This window comes from Nicotiana attenuata, chromosome 9 (assembly GCF_001879085.1).
Source record: "Nicotiana attenuata strain UT chromosome 9, NIATTr2, whole genome shotgun sequence".
NCBI lineage: Eukaryota > Viridiplantae > Streptophyta > Magnoliopsida > Solanales > Solanaceae > Nicotiana > Nicotiana attenuata.
Genome location: NC_031997.1, coordinates 4,759,906 through 4,780,990, shown reverse-complemented (window position 1 = coordinate 4,780,990; position 21,085 = coordinate 4,759,906). Strand labels below are relative to the sequence as shown.

The 21,085-nt window shown below is 38.6% G+C and overlaps 1 protein-coding gene across 2 annotated transcripts in view; it reads left to right on the top strand.

The window, feature by feature from the left end:
- LOC109231999 (protein SAND) overlaps positions 6,182 to 21,085 on the top strand; it is a 24,059-nt gene continuing 9,155 nt past the window's right edge. Inside the window, exon 1 of one of the 2 annotated variants that reach the window (XM_019397622.1) lies at positions 6,182 to 7,006. In XM_019397622.1, the coding sequence (XP_019253167.1) occupies positions 6,497 to 7,006 (510 nt within the window). In that variant the 5' untranslated portion in view covers positions 6,182 to 6,496. The remainder of the gene's footprint in view (positions 7,007 to 21,085) is intronic. The other variant, XM_019397624.1, reaches the window with a different exon arrangement.

Genomic DNA, 21,085 nt, shown 5'->3' with positions numbered 1-21,085 from the left:
ATTGAGTAATGGCAAAAAAAAGAAAAAAAAAAAACGTACCTTTAGGAGTTACAATAGAATCAATAGTAAGTGTGATAATTATCATATTTAAATAGTAAAAAGTCCGTTACCAAAGATCTCTTTCCTTCCCGCTTTTCTCGATATTATTTATGCACTTAAATATATGGAGCTATCAAGAAGGCTATAATTCATATTGAGTAATTAGATAATTATATTACTATAAGGTAAAAAACAAAAAAAAAAGCAGGAAAAAGATAAATGTGAATGAAAGCCAATAGAGATATGCTACATCATCTTTTTTATTTCCCAACTTTATATATAGATATACGATATAGATGTGGATAATAGAATCTTATTAAAATTAAGTATTTATTATAGGCCTCGGTCCGACGGGTGAGTCTCCTCGACCATCACCGGTCATGCCGTTGTTGAAGCTTCGACGCTCCCCTCTTTTGAGCACCAGCTCATAACCTGCATCTTCCCCTTCCTCTTCTTCATCTCGTAGCTTTTGGGCTACGTCGGCAGATAGAGCGGCGGAGTCGTCCTTCGACTTACGAGCCTTGCTATTCTTAGGCTTCAGGATGTCGGAAGGCGAGGCCCTTTTTCTTTTCTTGTCCTTAGCCGGTTTGGGGCCACCTCTTCCCCAGGCGGGGCCGGCCTCATCTCAGCAACGTCCCAGAGGCCTTCATAAAAAAGAGTCAAGTGTAACCAAAGAGAATCGTTACAGAAAAGGTCATTAAAGGCATGCAGGATAATCTTATATATGATTTAAGATGTTTCTATAAAATTTGGTGAAAAACGGACGTCGTTTGACGTGATTCGGACCTAAATTGCTAAATCTGATACTTGATGAAGTTTGAGAAAAATTTCTTGATTTTGAGGTTTGATTCATTGTTATTGAGGTTATTTTGGCGATTTGATCGCACGGATAAGTTCGTATGATGTTGTTGAGTAAGTACGTATGTTTGGTTGGGAGCCCCGAGGGCTCGGGAGTGTTTCGGGGAGTTTTGAACTTGAGAAAAGTTGCAGATTTCTACTGTTAGTGCCTAGGGATTGTACCCTTCGCGTTCGCGTGGACCCACTCACGAACGCGTAAGGCAAAAATCCCAGGAGCCCATTTTCTTCTTCGCGAGCGCGAAGGTTGAGACGCAAACGCAAAGCTGAGGAGGGAAGACCCTTCGCGAACGCGTCCCTTCCACCCGCGAACGCTTAAGGTTGAGGGGAGAGGTCACCAGTTGTGCATCGCGAACGCGGCCACTGGCCCGCGAACGCGAAGGCTCGAGGAGCCAAAGCTCCGCAAACGCGAGCCTGATGTCACGAACGCGGAGGTCACCAAAGCTGGACTCATCGCGAACGCGACAGGCCTATCGCGAACGCGATGAAGGCCTGTCCAGTGATTTTTAAAACAGAAGCAAAATGGGAGTCTTTATAATTTTCATAACTTTTTCATCTCAACTCCAAATTGGGCGATTTTTGAAAGAGGATTTCACCACAAACTCATAGGTATGTAATCTTAGACTCATTCTCTTCATTTTCCATTAACACCCATTAGATTTCTAGGCCTAAATCATGTGAATAAGGATAGAAAATTAGGGATTTGGGTAGAACTAGGGCTTTTTGATTAATTGTGATTTAGACTTCATTTTGGGGTCGAATTCTGAAAATAATTATATATTTGGGCTCGTGGGCGAAGGGGTGATTTGATTTTGGTCCGAACCTCGTGTTTTGACCAAGCGGGCCCGGGGTCGATTTTTGGGTTTTTGGGAGGGATGATTAGGAAGCTATAATTAAGCATTGGAATTGGATTGTTTAGCATTTATTGATGTTGTTAAGTCGATTATGTATAGATTCGATTGTGCTGGAGCCAAATTCGAAAGGAAAGGCGGTATTTGAGGCTTGAGTTGGCTGTGGAAGTTCGAGGTGAGTGTTTGGTCTAACCTTAGCTTGAGGGATTAGGAGTTGAGTCCTATTTGTTATTTGGTATTCGTTGTGTACGACCTATAGGCATGGTGACGAGTATCTATATGTTGGTGTCTAGCATGACCGTGAGTCTTTATATTGTGAATATCTTGATTTCGTTGTATTCTTCATGCCTTGGTGATGATTTCTAGTTGTTGTGAAAATTTTGTGGAAGGAATGGTGACCTTTGAACATCTTGGAGCATTGCCTCGAGTTATATTATGAATTGTGAAAGTATATGAGATGATTGAACCCTTTGGAGCATTGGCTCGAGTGGTAAATTGAGTTATGAAGTAGAAGTGAAAGATAGAGAAAGAGTTATTGAAATGTTCCCTTGCCGGGATTTAATTATTTAATTGTTGTTCCCTTGCCAGGATTTAATTGTTTAATTGTTGTCCCTTGCCGGGATTTCTATATGATCTTGTTTATTCCCTTGCCCCTTGTTTGTGATTGTTGTTTGGGTGAGGAAGAGTGTTAAAGCACGAAGGGTGATGTCGTGCATTGTTGATATTGTGAGAAAAGTGTGTAAAGCACGAAGGGTGATGCCGTGCCGCACGATGTACCATTCCATGCTGATTATATTGATTACATGGTGAGGAGAGAGAGTAAAAGCACGAAGGGTGATGCCGTGCACATCTTTGATAAATAATTGTTTTGGTGAGGACGAGAGTAAAAGCACGAAGGGTGATGCCGTGCAAACTGTTGATTTCTGTTCCTTGTTGATATTCGAGTTGTGTTGTTCCTTTCTTTACTTGATGCCTTTCTATTCAGAACGGTTATCTCCCCCACATCATGTTTCCCCTTTCCACATTGACTGGTTATTTCTGTATTTCTTTTTCCGTTGTATATATTTAAACTGCACAGGTTTATTTGGTAGTCTGGTCCTAGCCTCGTCACTACTCCGCCGAGGTTAGGCTAGGCACTTACCAGCACATGGGGTCGGTTGTGCTGATACTACACTCTACACTGTGTGCAGATCCCGGAGCAGCTTTCGGACAGTAGTTGGAGGGTTTCCTTCAGTCCACCCGGAGACCCAAGGTAGACCTGCAGGCGTCCGCAGGCCCTGGCGTCTCCCTCTATTTCTATTTCCTGTTTCATTCTCTTTTATTCAGAAACAGTGTACTGTTATTCTTCAGACCTTGTATGTAGTACTCTTAGATAGTTTGTGACACTGTGACACCAGATTTTGGGTATTGGAGGTTTTAGAAGTTGTAATAGACGTTGTTTCCAGATACTTTATTGTTACCTTTCGCTTAATTATTTAAAATTCCGCTGATTTCATGTTATCGCTTATATTTGTTAAAAAGAAGTAATTTGTTAACGAAGTAAGTATTTAAGTTTTGGCTTGCCTAGCTCCCAATAGTAGGCGCCATCACGACTCCCGAGGGAGGGAAATCCGGATCGTGACAAAAATACTTTGACCAAAAAGTACTTTTGGCCAAAAAGAAGTACTACCAAACATGCTATAAGACTTTGTAAACTTTGGGTATACTTATTTATTATTTAATGATTAACACGTCTGAATCTGAATATACATTTGAATATTAAGACGTGTATTAAGATTAAAATATCGAATCTGAATATACATGTAAATATTAAGATGTCTATTAATATCTGAATACTAAATGATTAAGACTATTTAATTTTTCAACATTTGAATGTATAAAATTTATTTTATATTAAAAATTACTCTCCCCATTTCAAAATGATTGTCCTAGTTTGACTTGACACAAACTTTAATAAAGAGGGAAGACTTTTGATATATATAGTATTAAATATGCCATAACATTTGTGTGGCTATAAAATATTTAAAACATGTAGTCTTAAACCTACCATAACATTTATGTGGCTATAAATGCTTTCTATTAAAGAAACATGAAAAGGTACCAATTTTTTTGAAACACACTAATAGTAAAATAGTGTCAATCCTTTTGAAACAAAAGGAGTATAAATTGAAAATTCAAATAAAATACTAACTAATTTAATTTTCTATGAACATACATAATATTTTTATAAAATAATATGGTTATTGGTGGTGATGAGACTAATGGCGGTGCTTGTGAATGTCGACTGGAGACAGTGATTGATGGTGGTGATTTTGGGTAGTAGCTAGTGGTGATTGGTACTGATAATTGTAGTTGAGAAAGGTGGTAGCAGATTGTGGCAGTTATAATTATGGGTAGTAACGACGATGATTGATGATGATGGTAGAGGTGATTGATAATAGTGGGAGTTGTGAGTGGTGGTAGCCGATAATGGTGGGAATTGTGGGTGATGGTAGTCAATAATAATGGCGCTGGCGGCTATAATTGATGATGGTTATGGTCAATATTGGTAGTTAAGTATGGTGTTGATTGGTAGATGATAACAATGACATCGGTTAATAGTAAACTAGTGTACTTGCCCGCGCTTTGCGCGGTCATAAAACAATCGAAAATGGAAAAAATTCTATGTGAATTTTTTTATATGCTATTAGAAATTATGTTTACTACTATCCTTTTTTCGATTCTTATAATACCCAACATAAACTTTTTGAAAAAAAGTATGTGAAAGACATCTCAGATTAAATGAAACAACTATTTAAATAGTATATGAACTTGATTAAAGAAAACAAAAAGAGAAAGCTAATGTATCCTCTATTTCATTTCTTTTTTTTCCGACTTCTATACACCCTGCTTCATCACAGTCTAATAATCTCAATATATCACCAAACACTGCAATAAACATGCATCTGGCTTCTTCTGCTAAACCTGCCTAATGCAAGTCCTTTCTATGGTGCTCAACCTATTTCAGGGGATTCTCTTGTTGCAACTTAATTCTTTGATTGAGAATAGAAACAATAATCTAAATAAGGTTTAGGAGTCTAAAGTGCTAACATAATACTTCGTATTCGCGAGGACATCCTATCAATGATAATCATTTTATAAATCTATTCAGAAGAACTTTTACAACTTCACTTCTTTAGGTTAAGTGTCTAATTTAATATTAATGCTCCAAGTACAGCAATTTATGCTCTAGATTTGTGTATTACATTTACTTCCTCCTTTTAAAATTTTGAAGATAATTTTCGTATTTCTCAATGAATTTTAAGTTCCTTTTCTTAGAAAAAGATTATTCCGTCGGTAAGTTGAATTAATAATCTATAATTAGTTTTCTACTTTTAATATGTGCTCCCATATCCTAATTACCAATAATAATTGTTAATCTCTGTTTGCAATATCTCATAAGGCCAAAGTTTAAAAGATTATACTATTGATTTATAGCGATTGCCACAATAGCACATTTACTTTATCTAAAAAGCAGCTCCTATTGCAAACATTTGAATAGGAGTCATAGTCTCATTAGATAAAGTTCTCCCCTCTTACTTTAATCATTAGTTGAGAGCAAAATGAATTTGGTACAAACAACATATTAATGAATCAGTAAAATATAAAATCAGGATAAAGAATTACATTCATCAAATCAAAAAGTTTGAAGAGAACAAATAACACTTGAAAATAATTTATCAGGAAATCAATACATCAATGATTTTCGAAAAAATAAAAGAAGGGTAAATAGTGTTACAAGAAGATAAAGAAAAAAAAAAGATTCCAAAGGGATTGACCTGATGCCAAAAAGGAATGAAAAAATTAGTTGAGAGCAGGACTATTTGAAGGGGACGACGGACTCTTTGGTGCCATATTTATTTGTAGTAAAATGAAGATCATTGTCTTAAAAGTTACTCCTACAATTATGATAGGTACTAAATAGGGTGGTAAATATTGAGTAATGGCAAAAAAAGAAAAAAAAAAACGTACCTTTAGGAGTTACAATAGAATCAATAGTAAGTGTGATAATTATCATATTTAAATAGTAAAAAGTCCGTTACCAAAAGATCTCTTTCCTTCCCCTTATTTCATTTATGACTTAAATTATTGGAGCTATCAAGAAGGCTATAATTCATATTGAGTAATTAGATAATTATATTACTATAAGGTAAAAAAACAAAAAAAAAAGCAGGAAAAAGATAAATGTGAATGAAAGCCATAGAGATATGCTACATCATCTTTTTTATTCCCAACTTTATATATAGATATAGATATAGATGTGGATAATAGAATCTTATTAAAATTAAGTATTTATTATAGATCTAAATAATCGAGACCTCATTTTAAGATTTTGATTTAAAAACAGGACCACTTAATATCTAATATATAAATAATTAGTAACATTTAGACAAGGGTGCGATTCCGAAACCCAAATTAAAACCGGTCCAACCGTTTCCACAAGCCTTCTGCAATCATCAAACTTGGTCCAAAGAGAAGTCACCAACCGGTCAGAAGCTGGGAGGGAATCGTCAAAACGTGTTTTTCGTGCTTTCAGTCGAACAACAGCGACTGGTAGGAGCAGCAATGGACACAAAATTTCGATTTCCATTTCTCTTTTATTCTCCGTCGCAGCTCAATCATTTGTGTTTATCATCCTAATTTCACTCTTTCCACTGAATCTTCACAACTCTGTAATAACTATTTTTATCTCCATTTCACAGTCTTCTCCAATGCCTCCGAACTCTGACTCCTCCGATGATGATCAAAATCCTAAACCTAACCCTAACCCTAACCCTAAGCCTAGCTCAATTGATCAGTCTTTGGACGTAATCGAGAATCAATTAGCTTCAATATCAATCGTCCAACCTGAACCCAAATCGGATACCAATTCGGATACCAACGGAACGTCGCCGTCGAAGCTCACCAAGGGATCGTTGAACGAGAATTTTGGTGGTGATAATGGAAATTTGAGACACGGCAATGTGATGGAGAAATCCAGCTCGTCCAAAATCATGGGGAGGAACAATTCAGGGATGGAAGAAATGGAGGAACCTTCAAGTCCAAGTAGCAGTGGGTATGCTGGTGAGAGGGGAGGTAGCAACGGTAGTACTAGTGGTAGGGCTGGTTCTGGAACTGGGGAAGTTGATGATGAGATTCATGAAATTGTGAATAATAATTCACTAGACGGAGTTTTAAATTCTCATGTACAATGGCTTCCCGGAAAACGCCATGGCAGTGAGGTGGGTCATACTTCCTTTTCCAATTTATGTGGCAAAGTTTAATAAAGAACGAAACCCTTGTGAAACTTGTGGTCATAAACTTGTCCTAATATTTGTGTAATTATAATACTTTTGAAATTTGTGGTCTCAAGCATACCTTATAGAAATGCATTGTAAGACTGCGTACAAATGGACCCTTGTAGTCTGGCCCTTCCCCGGACCCCGCGCAGTGCACTGTCCTATATTCTCATTAAGAGTAAATGAGAAGTTTAAGTTAAATTTGCTCCAGATTTAGAAAACTATCATTCTTTTTGGGATGGACTAAAATAGAAATGCTGCCACATAAAGTATCACCTATGTTGACTAAATACAGAGGTTAAGGTTTAATTTAACTTATGAGTACTATAATAGGCACATAGTACTTTAGAAACAAAGGAACTCTAAGTTGCAATTCAATAGTCTAAGAAATGGTCCTATGTGCTCATAGCTACTAGTGTCGTCATGCTACAAAAAGGTGGAACCAATCATGAACCAAGTCTGAACACTAGCTTCATTTTTGTAGGTGAGTGATGCTGGGAAAATATATTAAAGTAATGGTTGAAAATTATGTTTGATTGAAGCCATTATTTGTGATGGTGGGGGGTAGCAGGTTGTTAGATAGTTATATAGTTAATATGTTGTTAAAATAGTTATGTAAATAGGAGTAAATAACCCTAATCCCATATGTATTAGGAGTAGGACATGTTATGTATATATATATATATATATATATAGGGCTCATTGTATCGTGTTTAACATATGTGAATAATATCATATTTTCTCCCTGTGCATTCTCACATGGTATCAGAGCAGCAGTGAGAAAACATCCGGGAAAGAAAACCCAGCTGAAAAAAAAGTCGCCGTGCTTCAATTCCGGCAACCTTTTTAGGGTTGTTTTTCGTCAAATCAATTTACATCGGTGTTGTGCAAAAACCAACACCACTACAAGGTCCCCTAACCCCCGGCGACCAAACCCCAACAAACACCTCCGCCGGCAGCCATCTCATACGCCTCCACGCGCCGATCAAAGAAATTTTTTTCCGGCGAGATCTACTCTTCGCGCTGGCTCGCGGAGCACTTTCCGGGCAGTTTTTGACGAAGTTCCTTCAGAGAAGTTGGATCGCCCTCAAATTCCGAGCGTATCCATAATTTTATTTTTTAATTCCGACAACTTTGAGTTTTTTCGGCGACTACACTAATTTTTTTCCGGCAGATACAGTAATTTCCGGCTGAAATAGTGTCTCCTTCGTCTGTTTCTGCGAGTTTTCAATTGATTCTTTTTGTTATTTCGTGATAATTTTATAGACCTCACTTCAATCCAACGATGTCTTTGGGAGTCGATGCTTTCGGGTCTAAAAACTCGGGTTCTGGCAGTTCCGGTGTTATGATTACCTCCGAACCTTTAATGGGAAGTTCAAACTACTTAGCATGGGCTTCGTCTGTCGAGTTGTGGTGTAAAGGTCAAGGTGTTCAAGATCATCTAATAACGAAGTCTAGTGAAGGAGATGAAAAGGCCAAAGCACTTTGGGAGAAGATCGATGCTCAATTATGTATTATTTTGTGGCGATCTATTGATTCCAAGTTGATGCCCTTGTTTCGTCCATTCCAGACATGTTATTTGGTTTGGGAAAAGGCTCGCACTTTATACACTAATGACATATCTCGTTTCTATGATGTGATATCGCGGATGACAAATTAACGAAACATGAATTAGATATGTCTACTTACTTGGGACAAGTACAGGCAGTCATGGAGGAATTTGAGAAGTTGATGCCAATTTTTGCTAGTGTTGAAAAACAGCAAGAGCAGCGACAAAAGATGTTTCTAGTTCTTACTCTTGCTGGGCTTCCTAATGATCTTGACTCAGTACGCGATCAGATTTTGGCTAGTCCGACTGTCCCCACGGTTGATGAATTATTCTCTCGATTACTTCGCCTTGCTGCAGCACCAAGTCACCCAGTGATCTCATCACAGACACTTGACTCATCTATTCTCGCATCCCAGACAGTGGACAATCGGACATCTCATACTATGGAGAATAGACAAGGAGGAGGTCGTTTTGGAATATCTATACCCAAGTGCTTTTATTGTCATAAACTTGGACACACTCGTGACGTGTGCTATTCTTTACATGGTCGCCCACCCAAAAATGCTTATGTTGCTCAGACCGAGACTACAGGTAACCATGGATTTTCTTTATCTGAAGGGGAGTATAATGAGTTCCTTCAGTATCGAGCAAGTAAGCAGACATCTCCACAAGTAGCCTCTGTTGCTCAGACTGATACTTCTGTTGCTGGTAATTCTTTTGCTTGTGTTTCCCAGTCTAGTACTCTTGGACAATGAGTTGTGGACTCAGCCGCTTCTGATCATATCTCTGGTAATAAATCACTTTTGTCAAATATTGCGTATTCACAGTCTCTTCCCACTGTTACTTTAGCCAATGGGTCTCAAACCAAAGCAAAAGGAGTTGGACAAGCGAATCCCCTACCCTCTGTCACTCTAGATTCCGTTCTCTATGTCCCTGGCTGTCCTTTTAATCTTGCATCTGTTAGTCGTTTGACTCGTGCCCTCCATTGTGGTATATATTTTTTTGATGATTCCTTTATTATGCAGGACCGCAGTACGGTACAGACGATTGGAACAGGACTTGAATCAGAAGGCCTTTACTACCTTAACTCACTCAATTCATCCAAGGCATGTCTAGTTACAGATCCTCCGGACCTAATTCACAGACGTTTAGGACATCCAAGCTTATCCAAGCTTCAGAAGATGGTGCCTAGTTTGTCTAGTTATCTACATTAGAGTGTGAGTTATGTCAGCTCGGGAAACATACCCGTGCCTCCTTTCCTCGTAGTATTGAGAGTCATGCAGAGTCTGTTTTTTCTTTAGTTCATTCTGATATATGGGGTCCTAGTAGAGTCAGTTCAACCTTGGGATTTCGTGATTTTGTTAGTTTCATTGATGATCATTCAAGATGTACTTGGATTTTCTTAATGAAAGATCGTTCTGAGTTGTTTTTCATATTCCAGAATTTTTGTGCTGAAATTAAAAATCATTTTGGTTTTTCTATTCGTACTTTTCGCAGTAATAATGCCTTAGAATATTTATCCTCTCAATTTCAGCAGTTTATGACTTCTCAAGCAATTATTCATCAGACCTCTTGTCCTTATACCCCTCAGCAAAATGGGGTTGCAGAGAGAAAGAATAGGCACCTCATTGAGACTACTCACACACTTCTCATTGAATCTCATGTTTCGTTGCGTTTTTGGGGCGATGCAGTTCTTAGAGCTTGTTATTTGGTTAATCGGATGCCTTCATCTCCCATCCAAAATCAAATTCCATATGCAGTATTGTTTCCCTGGTCACCCTTATACTTTGTTCCCCCTCGTGTGTTTGGGAGCACTTGTTTCGTTCATAACTTAGCCCTTGGGAAAGATAAGTTAGCTCCTCGTGCTCTCAAGTGTGTCTTCCTTGGTTATTCTTGTGTTCAGAAGGGATATCGTTGTTACTCACCTGATCTTCGTAGGTACTTTATGTCATCTGACGTCACATTTTTTGAGTCTCAACCTTTTTTTACCTCTTCTGACCATTCTGGCCATTCTGACCACCTTGATATATCTGAGGTCTTACCTATACCGACCTTTAAGGAGTTTACTATAGCTCCTCCTTCACCTTCCGCCACAGAAGTCTTACCCATTCCACCCGTTGGGGAGTCTAGTGTGGCTCCTCCTAGACTCCCCGCCACAGGAACACCACTCGTGACATATCATCGTCGTCCGCACCCAACATCAGGCCCAGCTGATTCACGTCCTGCACCTGACCCTGCTCCTGCTGCGGACTTGTCTCTTCCTAGTACACCGATTGCACTTCGGAAAGGTATACGGACCACCATTAATCCTAATCCCCATTATGTCGGTTTAAGTTATCATCGTTTGTCATCACCCTATTATGCTTTTATATCTTCTTTGTCCTCTGTTTCCATCCCCAAGTCTACAGGTCGTGCCTTATATGTCGCTTGCGCCGGTCACTTTATGGTCTAAAGCAGTCTCCTCGAGCCTAGTTTGGTAAGTTCAGCACAATTATCCAAGAGTTTGGCATGACTCGGAGTGAAGCTGATCACTCTGTGTTTTATCGGCACTCTGCTTCGAGTCTCTGTATTTATCTGGTGGTCTATGTTGATGATATTGTTATTACCGGCAATGATCGGGATGGTATTACTAAATTGAAGCAACATCTCTCTCAACACTTTCAGACTAAGGACCTGGGCAAACTAAAGTATTTTCTTAGTATTGAGGTCGCTCAGTCTAGCTCAGATATTGTGATCTCACAACGGAAGTATGCCTTAGATATTCTTGAGGAGACATGAATGACAGGTTGTAGACCTGTTGACACTCCGATGGATCCGAATTCTAAACTTCTGCCAGGACAGGGGGAGCCTCTTAGCGATCCTGCAAGATATATGCGGTTGGTTGGTAAATTAAATTACCTTACAGTGACAAGACCTGACATTTCCTTTCCTGTGAGTGTTGTGAGTCAGTTTATAAATTCTCCGTGTGATAGTCATTGAGATGCAGTTGTTCGCATTCTTCGGTATATAAAATCAGCTCCAGGCAAAGGTTTATTGTTTGAGGATCGAGGCCATGAGCAGATCGTTGGATACTCAGATGCTGATTGGGCAGGATCACCTTCTGATAGACATTCTACGTCTGGATATTGTGTCTTAGTAGGAGTAAATTTGGTGTCTTGGAAGAGCAAGAAGCAGAATGTGGTTGCTCGGTCTAGTGCAGAAGCAGAATATCGAGCGATGGCTATGGCGACATGTGAGCTAATTTGGATCAAACAGTCGCTCAAGGAGTTGAAATTTGGTGAGATTAGTCAGATGGGACTTGTGTGTGATAATCAAGCTGCTCTTCATATTGCGTCAAATCCAGTGTTCCATGAGAGAACTAAACACATTGAGATTGACTGTCACTTTGTCAGAGAAAAGATATACTCGGGAGATATTGCTACAAAGTTTGTGAAGTCGAATGATCAGCTTGCAGATATTTTCACCAAGTCCCTCAGTGGTCCTCGTATTAACTACATATGTAACAAGCTCGGTACATATGATTTATATGCACCAGCTTGAGGGGGAGTGTTAGAATAGTTATGTAAATATGAGTAAATAACCCTAATCCCATATGTATTAGGAGTAGGACATGTTATGCATATATATATATATATAGGGCTCATTGTATCGTGTTTAACACATGTGAATAATATTATATTTTCTCCCGTGCATTCTCACATATGTAATTAGTCCGAGTCCCACATTGAATATGAGTAGGATCTGTATTATGTATAGTTATAAATAAGGCTCATTGTATTATAATTAATTAGTCAAATAATAGATTTTTCTCCCGTGCATTCTCACATGGTATCAGAGCTATCGTGAAAGTTTTATCGCTGTCTATAAATTCCAACGACTCCAGGAAGAGAAATCAGTCAACCAGAAGTCTTTTTTTCCGGAAAACACAGCTCTGTCTGCAAGAAAGATCACTATCCATCACTATTGTGCAAAAACCAACACCACCACGAAGTAGATCAGCCTCCGACGACCAACCCATAAAAAACTTTCCGCCAAAAAAGCCCCCACGCGCGGCCAGAAGAAATTTTTCTAGGAAAATTCCGACCTCACGCGCCGGCGCGTGAGGCAGTTTCCGGCCATTTCTTGGTGACGACTCTTTAGGACAGTCAGTTCTCCTTGCAATTCCGAGCCTACCCATCCAATTTAAACCAAATTCTGACCATTTTTATATTTTTCCGGTGTGAACAGGGACTTCCCGGCATGAATAGTAATTTTTCGGGCGTGGACAATAATTTCCAGAAAAGTTTATGTTTGCTGGGGTGTTTTAGAACCTATTTTGTTGTGTGGAACATGACTGAAGCTTTTACGGCTAGTCTTACTATTTTCAAACTTCTCCAGCAAGACTTTTGCAGCAAATTCTTGAGTTTGGCACAGAGATTTGCCTTAAATCATTATAATGTCATTCGTCTCGGAAGCATTTGACTCAGAATCCATTGGATCCAATGCATTGAATCCAATCCAAATAGTTTTTTTTATCGAAATATATAGAGTTCCTTCAGTACAAAGCATGTAAACAAACATCTTCTAAGATTGCTACTGTGGTTTAGACAAGTAATAGCGTTACTTGTGTCTCTCAATCTTCTTCTCCCAGCAATTGGGTTATTGATTCAGGAGCGTTCTGATCATATTTCTGGTAATAAATCTGCTTTCACTGCTATTTCATATTCTCAATCTCTTCCAATGATCACAATGGCCAATGAGTCTCAAACCATGGCAACTGGATTAGGCAAGCAAGTCCACATCCTTCTTTATCGTTGAATTCAATTCTTTATGTTCCCTGGTAGTCCTTTTATTCTCATAGCCGTTAGTCGCTTAGCCAAATCACTTAAATGATCTGTTTTATTTCTTGATCACCTTGTTTTTATACAGGATCGCAGTATGGGGTGGATTATTGGTAATGGGCGTGAATCAAATGGACTTTATTACCTTATCCTTGCTAAATCACATGAACCCACATCAACAGCTTGTTCATAAACGATTGAGAAATCCCAGTTTATCAAAATTTCAGTAAATGCTACTTGGTTTGTCTCACTTGTCCACTCTAGAGACTCAGTCATGTCAGCTCAGTAAGCATATACTCGCTTCGATTTTCCTCGGCGTCCTGATAATCGAGCAAAGTCACCTTTCACTCTAGTCCATTCAGATGTTTGGGATCCTAGTTGAGTCAATTCTACCTTGGGATTCCGCTACTTTGTTAGTTTCATTGATGATTATTTTAGTACTATATTCTTGACGAAAAATCGATCTGAGTTATTTTCTATTTTTCAGACCTTCCACGTTGAAACCAAAATCAATTTGGGGTTTCTTTCCGAACATTTCGTAGTGATAATGCCCTAGAGTATTTGTCTTCTCCATTTCAGCAGTTTGTAAACTCTCATGGGATCATTCATCAAACATCTTATCCATACACATCTCAACAAAACAGGGTAGCGGAAAGGAAGAATAGGCATCTCATTGAGACTGCTCGTACCCTACTCATACAATCTCATGTTCCGTTGCGTTTTTAGGGGATGCAGTTTTCGCATCTTGTTATCTTATTAGTCGTATGCCATCCTCAACTATCCAGAATCAAGTTCTATTCTCTGTGTTGTTTCCTCACACACCTTTGTTCTCTCTTCCACCTCGTGGCTTTGGGAGCATCGTTACTCCAGGAAAGGATAAGTTAGCTCCCCGTGCTCTTAAGTGTGTATTTCTAGGTTACTCGAGAACTCAAAAGGGGTATCAATGCTACTCACTTGACCTCCAGCGGTACCTTATGTTATCTTCTTTGAAACTCAGCCATACTTCACAGGCTTAAGTGGTCGCTTAGACATTTTTGAGGTGCTGCCAGTTCCATCCTTTGGAGATTAAGTCATTATTCCACCTTCACGTTCCTCCACGGTTCCATCACCTACAACCCTAACTCTAATTCCATCTCCACCACCTATAACTCCTCCCACATCCTCAACCACAGAAGTCTTACCCATACCAACCGTTAAGGTATTTAGTGTTGCTCCTACTAGATCCCCAGCCACAGGAACACCACTCTTGACTTATCATCGTTGTCCGCGCCCAGCATTCGGCCCAGTTGATTCACGCCCTGCACCTGACCCTACTCCTACATCGTACTTGTCTCTTCCTAGTACGCCAATTGCACTTCGGAACGGTATACGGACCATACTTAAACCTAGTCCCCATTATGTTGGTTTAAGTTATCATCGTCTGTCATCACCCATTATGATTTTGTTTCTTCTTTGTCCGCTGTCTCCATCCCTAAGTCTACAGGTGAAGCACTGGCTTATCTAGGATGGCGACAGGCTATGGTTGAAGAGATGTCTGCTTTACATAGGAGTGGTACTTGGGAGCTTGTTCCTTTTCCTTCGGGTAAATCTACTGTTGGTTCAAAGTTGGTTCGGATGGCCAGGTTGATAGACTTAAGGCTTGTCTTGTTACCAAAAGATATACTCGGATATTTGGGCTCGAGTATAGTGATACTTTCTCTCCCGTGGCTAAAATAACATCCATCCGCCTTTTCCTATCCATGGTTATTGTTCGCTATTACCTCTCTATCAGTTGGACATTAAGAATGCTTTTCTTCACGGAGACGTTGAGGATGAAGTTTATATGGAGCAACCACCCGAGTTTGTTGCTAGGGGAGAGTCTAGCGGGCTTGTATGTTGCTTGCGCCGGTCACTTTACGGTCTAAAGCAATATCCTCGAGCCTGGTTGGGTAAGTTCAGCACAGTTATCCAGGAGTTTGGCATGACACGTAGTGAAGCTAATCACTCTGTGTGTTATTGACATTTTGCTTCGTATCTCTGTATTTATCTAGTCATTTATGATGACGATATTAATATTACCGGCTATGATCAAGATGGTATTACTAAGTTGAAGCAACATCTCTTTCAGCACTTTCAGACTAAGGACGTGAGCAAATTAAAATATTTTCTGGGTATTGAGGTCGCTCAGGTATTGTGATCTCACAATAGAAGTATGCATTAGACATTCTAGAGGAAACATGAATGACAGGTTGTAGGCCTGTTGACACTCCTATGGATCCGAATTCTAAACTTCTGCCAGAACAGGGGGAGCCGCTCAGCAATCTCGCAAGATATAGGTGGTTGGTTGGTAAATTAAATTACCTCACAGTTACTAGACTTGACGTTTCCTTTCCTATGAGTGTTGTGAGTCAGTTTATGGATTCTTCTTGTGATATTCACTGAGATGCAATTGTCCGCATTCTTCGGTATATAAAATCAGCTCCAGGCAAAGCATTATTGTTTGAGGATCGAGGCCATGAGCAGATCGTTGGATACTCAAATACTTGATCGGGCATGATCACCTTCTAATAGACGTTCTGTGTCTGGATATTGTGTCTTAGAAGGAGGTAATTTGGTGTCTTGGAAGAGCAAGAAACAGAATGTGGTTGCACGGTCTAGTGCAGAAGCAGAATATCGAGCAATGGCTATGGCAACGTGTGAACTAATTTGGATCAAACAGTATTGAAATTTTGTGAGATCAGCTAGATGGAACTTGTGTGGGATAATCAAGCTGCTCTTCATATTGCATCAAAACTAGTATTCTATGAGAGAACTAAACACATTGAAATTGACTGTCATTTTGTCAGAGAAATGATACTCTCAGGAGATATTGCTATAAAGTTTGTGAAGTCGAATGATCAGTTTGCAGACATTTTCACCAAGTCCCTCACTTGTCCTCGTATTAGTTACATATGTTACTAGCTCGGTACATATGATTTGTATGCACTAGCTTGAGGGGGAGTGTTAGATAGTTATATAGTTAATATGTAATTAGTTCGAGTCCCACATTAAACATGAATAGGATATGTATTATGTATAGTTATAAATAGCGCTCACTGTATTATACTTAATTAATCAAATAATAGATTTTTCTCGTTGGCATTCTCACACAAGTAAACAACAACAATATACCCAATATATTCCCACATGTGGGTGGGAAGGGTAGTGTATACGCAGACCTTACCCCAGTGTCTTTGAGAGCGAGAAGCGCAAAATAACGACAAGGGCTCGCCTCGCTTCAAAAGCGAAGCACGAAGCGAAGTGCATGCTTCATTGAAGTGAAGCGCAATTCTTACAAAACATAAAGTAAACCTTGCAAAGAGACAATATAAATAATCAAAGAGTTAACTTTTACAAAATCCTCCATATTCCATAGGATAAGCAAAATCAAAACCACTAAATTACTAGAATCAACATTTTATTCTTCTAATCTCCTAGTTCTTCGAGATTGTCAAAATCTTGAATTCCTCTATTATCTTCATATTGCTCGTCATCTTCCTCTTCCTCTTCATGATCACTTTCATCTTCATCCATTAGGGATCAACTTGTAGTACCCACACTTTTTCCCTTCCTATTCGAGCTTGAACTTGAAGTATTCCCCCTTAAACAATAAGGGTTCTCCCCAACTCAAACTAGCCTCCACAATATCACCCGAACTGAAATTGGAGTCGCCTTCAAATTCTTCTTCATCTTCACAATTTTCGGGGACTCCGGTTAGCCACTCATTAGCCTCATCAATATTGTCCAAAAGAATTGGATCAATTAGATTGCGGTGGTTGTAGCGATGCCTCAATGCTCTATTATATTTTATGAAAACTAGATTATGGAGGCGCTTCAAGGTTAGTCGATTCCTCTTCTTTATATGAATCTGCAAACAAGATGTGTCAACTAATTAGTAGGAATTAGGACAATTGAGATATAATTTACCTTATCTCAATACACGAAATCATTCTTTTTAGTTCTCACATGTTCAAAAATGCTCCAGTTCCTTTCATATCCGGATGAGCTACAAGTTAAACTTAGAACTTTGATGGCGAAAGTCTGTAAATCCGAAATCTTTGCACCATATTGGTCCCACCACTCAACTAGAAAGGTGAAAAAAAATATTTAAGAGTTAATAAGTATAAAAAATACAAAGTTAGAGCTATAAAATATAGAAGCACTCAGTCACCTGGCGACTTCGTCTTTCTTTGTTTAATAGCCGGTCGCAGCTTAAGAAGTCCTTCAGCTGCCTTGTAAATAGCAAGCTGATCTACTATTCTTCCAGCTCTTCATTTTGGGCCAACTTAATAACACACTTATGGAATCCCTTTCACACTTCTTTAGCTAATGTATTATTCTCATGCTGATCATAAAAGAGTGACGAGTTCAGAATAAGTCCATCTGCATGCAAAGATCGATGAAGTTGCTCCATGCATCTTGAATCAATGATCTGAAAGACCTTTGCATATTTCTGCTCATCAATTAATGATGCTTGAATAGCCTCCTTGACCCTATCCATGGCTTCATAGAGGTAATCCATTGGCGGTTTTTGCTCCCCATCCACCAAACGGTGTACTCTAATCAAAGGGCCACCAATTTTAAGAGCATGAAGGACATTATTCCAAAAAGAACAAGAAAGAATAATGCATGCAACTTCTTCCCCCCCCCCCCCCCCCCCCCCCCCAACTTTCTTTGCAAATTTACTCTTGTTCCATTCCTTTGAAATGAACAAGTTTCTCAAATTGGCTTTTTGCAGGTGGATACTATGCAAAGTCAAGAAAGCAGTGACAAACCTTGTTTTGCCCGGTTTCACCAAATGTTTTCGTTTGGTGAATCTTCTCATCATATTCAATAACAAGGGCTGCTGAGCAAAATAAGAATTTACCCTAACGCCCAGGCAAAAACTGTAGAGAAGGAGTTTTCCTTGAAAATGTCCCCAAACATTAAGTTGATACAATGAGTTGCACATGGAGTCCAATAGATATTCGGATACGCTCTTTGCACCATACCCCACCCGCTTTAACATTTTCACTCGCATTATCGGTGACCACTTGAACAACATTGCTTGGGCCAATCTTTTCAATGATGTTCTGAAACAAGGACAACATTTTGATATGGTTAGTGGACGTGTCACTAGCATCAATCGACTCAAGAAACAAACTTCCCTTGGAAAAATTCACCAACACATTAATAATCATTTTCCTAGTTCTTGCCGTCCACTTATCCATCATAATGGAGCATCGATACTTGTTACACACAACTTTATGTTCCTCTACAATTTTATTGGTCTCCTCCACTTCCTTATTTAGATAAGAACCTCTGATTTCATGATAAGTGGGGGGCTTCATTCCAGGTCCATATTTACCAACGGCCTCAATAAAGTCTCCAAAAATATCAGTATAGTTGACACAATTGAAGGGGAACCCTGCATCATAGACCCATCGTGCAAAAGCTTTAACTGCACGATCCCTTAAAATTTCCTTGGCAATTTTTGCAAATCTTTTCCACCACTCTTTGCTTCTGGCTTCTTTGGGAAATAACAATCTATAAGACGTTTAGTATGATATGGAAGAAGGTGAAGCTGTTGATTTGTCACTTCCAACAAAACGGGGAAGAGATGCAATCTCTTCAAGCCATGGATCGACGGGCATTATCATCATCATCAAGATTGGTCACAAATGGTTGATGACTCATTTGATGTTTTTGCTCCTCCTTCTTCTCAACAAAATTCTTTATTTCCTCCCTCACCTCTGGCGGACATTTCGGCCAACTTGTGACGTTTCTATCGCCACCAATAAGATGAAATTTAAAGCGATAAATTCCCCACGTTGTAATCTTGTTACAAAACATGCATATAACATTTGTACTATTCTTCTCATTAACTTTATCGCCATATCGTCAAGCAAGGTCTTTCTCTTTCGAACTTTGGGACATTTTTAATCCCTATTTAGATATAAGAAAAACATACATAATGAAATAAACTGAAAATATAATATATATATATATATATATATATATATATATATATATATATATATATATATATATATATATATATATATTAATAATTAAGTGTATAAATTGAAATACAGATAAAAATTAATAAATAAAGGCTAAATAAGAAGAACAAAAGGAAAAAAAAAGGACAGGGCCTGCCCTAGCAGTGAGCAGAAGCTTCGATGGGAAGAAGAAGAAAGAAGAAAGAAAAAATGGAGAAGAAAAAGAAAGAAGAAAGAAGAAAAAAAGAAGAAATTGCCTGGAGGCGTCGACTTCTGGTTCTTGAACCCTAGCAGTAGCTCGATGGAAGAAGAGAAGTCCCAAATGTCTTCACTTTGGGGTCTATGTTTTGTATAAATAAAAAAAGTCCCAATCTTTTTTTTTTGACCCCTTTTGACTGAATCGATCACTTTTTTCGCTTCTCGCTTTTTCGCTTCTCGCTTCAGACATTGAACCGATCGCTTTTGAAGATAGAGTCGGCTCAGCTGCAGAAATTCTCACTTAAAGTGACGAAGCGATCGCTTTTTTAAACACTGCCTTACCCCTACCTTATGCAGGTAGAGATATTGTTTTCAAGAGACCCTCAACTCAGGCAAACACTGTCACATGGGAGGTAGTAGGTACCTCGTTGAATTAGTCGAGGGCGCATAAGCTGGCTCGGATACAATCGTTATTAAAGAAGATTCGTTTTATTGAGAAATCAAAGTTAGAGATTTTGACATGTAAAAGCTACATGGATATGAGGTGTATGACACTTTGGCACTTGCTAGAATAGGAACAGTGCGAGTATAAGAATTAATTTCTGGGAAGTTTCATCAGTTAATTGCTTTAGTCAATGTATAGCTCTTAAAGTTGCTAATTTTAGCATATTGTATAGTGTAATAACTTATCAAAGTACCTACTTCGGTAGACCTTGGTCTAATGGTTTCCTCATGCTATAGATAATATTTGTTTTTGACTGTTTTGAATAACTACGAGAACATAAGGTTGAGTGAGGGACCACTCTAGGCTGTAAAGTTCCTTAAAGCTTTGCTATAGACGACATAACAGCGAGTAAGTAGTGGATGTGAGAGCACTATGTTAGGGGGTTTATGACCTTTATGTTTTCCTACAGGCTATAACTGAAGGTTTCCTCTGTTTAGTACACACTCTCCATTTCATTTTAAAGATGTATGTTGATTAAACACAGAGTTTAAGATGTTAGTTTTACTTATAAATATTATACTCCCTCCGTTTCAATTTATGTGAACCTATTTGACTGGGCACAGAGTTTATGAAAAAAGAGGAGACTTTTGAACTTGTGGTGTAAAATGAGACACATATATTTTGTGTGGCTATAAATCTTTGCATAAAGGTAAATTATTTCCAAATATAGAAAGATATCATTCTTTTGGCACGGACTAAAAAGGAAATAGGTTCACATAAATTGAAACGGAGGGAGTATGTATTTTATATTAGTGATAGTGATAATTAACGTACTGGTTATTTGATAGAGAAAATATCATACTATTAAGTTTCAACATTTGAATAGTTAATGAATTTGAATTCTTGAAAGTAGTGAAAGTGATACAGACATGAAATGGCGTTAAACATTTTGGAAAGCCTCAAATAGAAAAAAGTATCATATAATATAGCACGGAGGGTGTTATACTTATG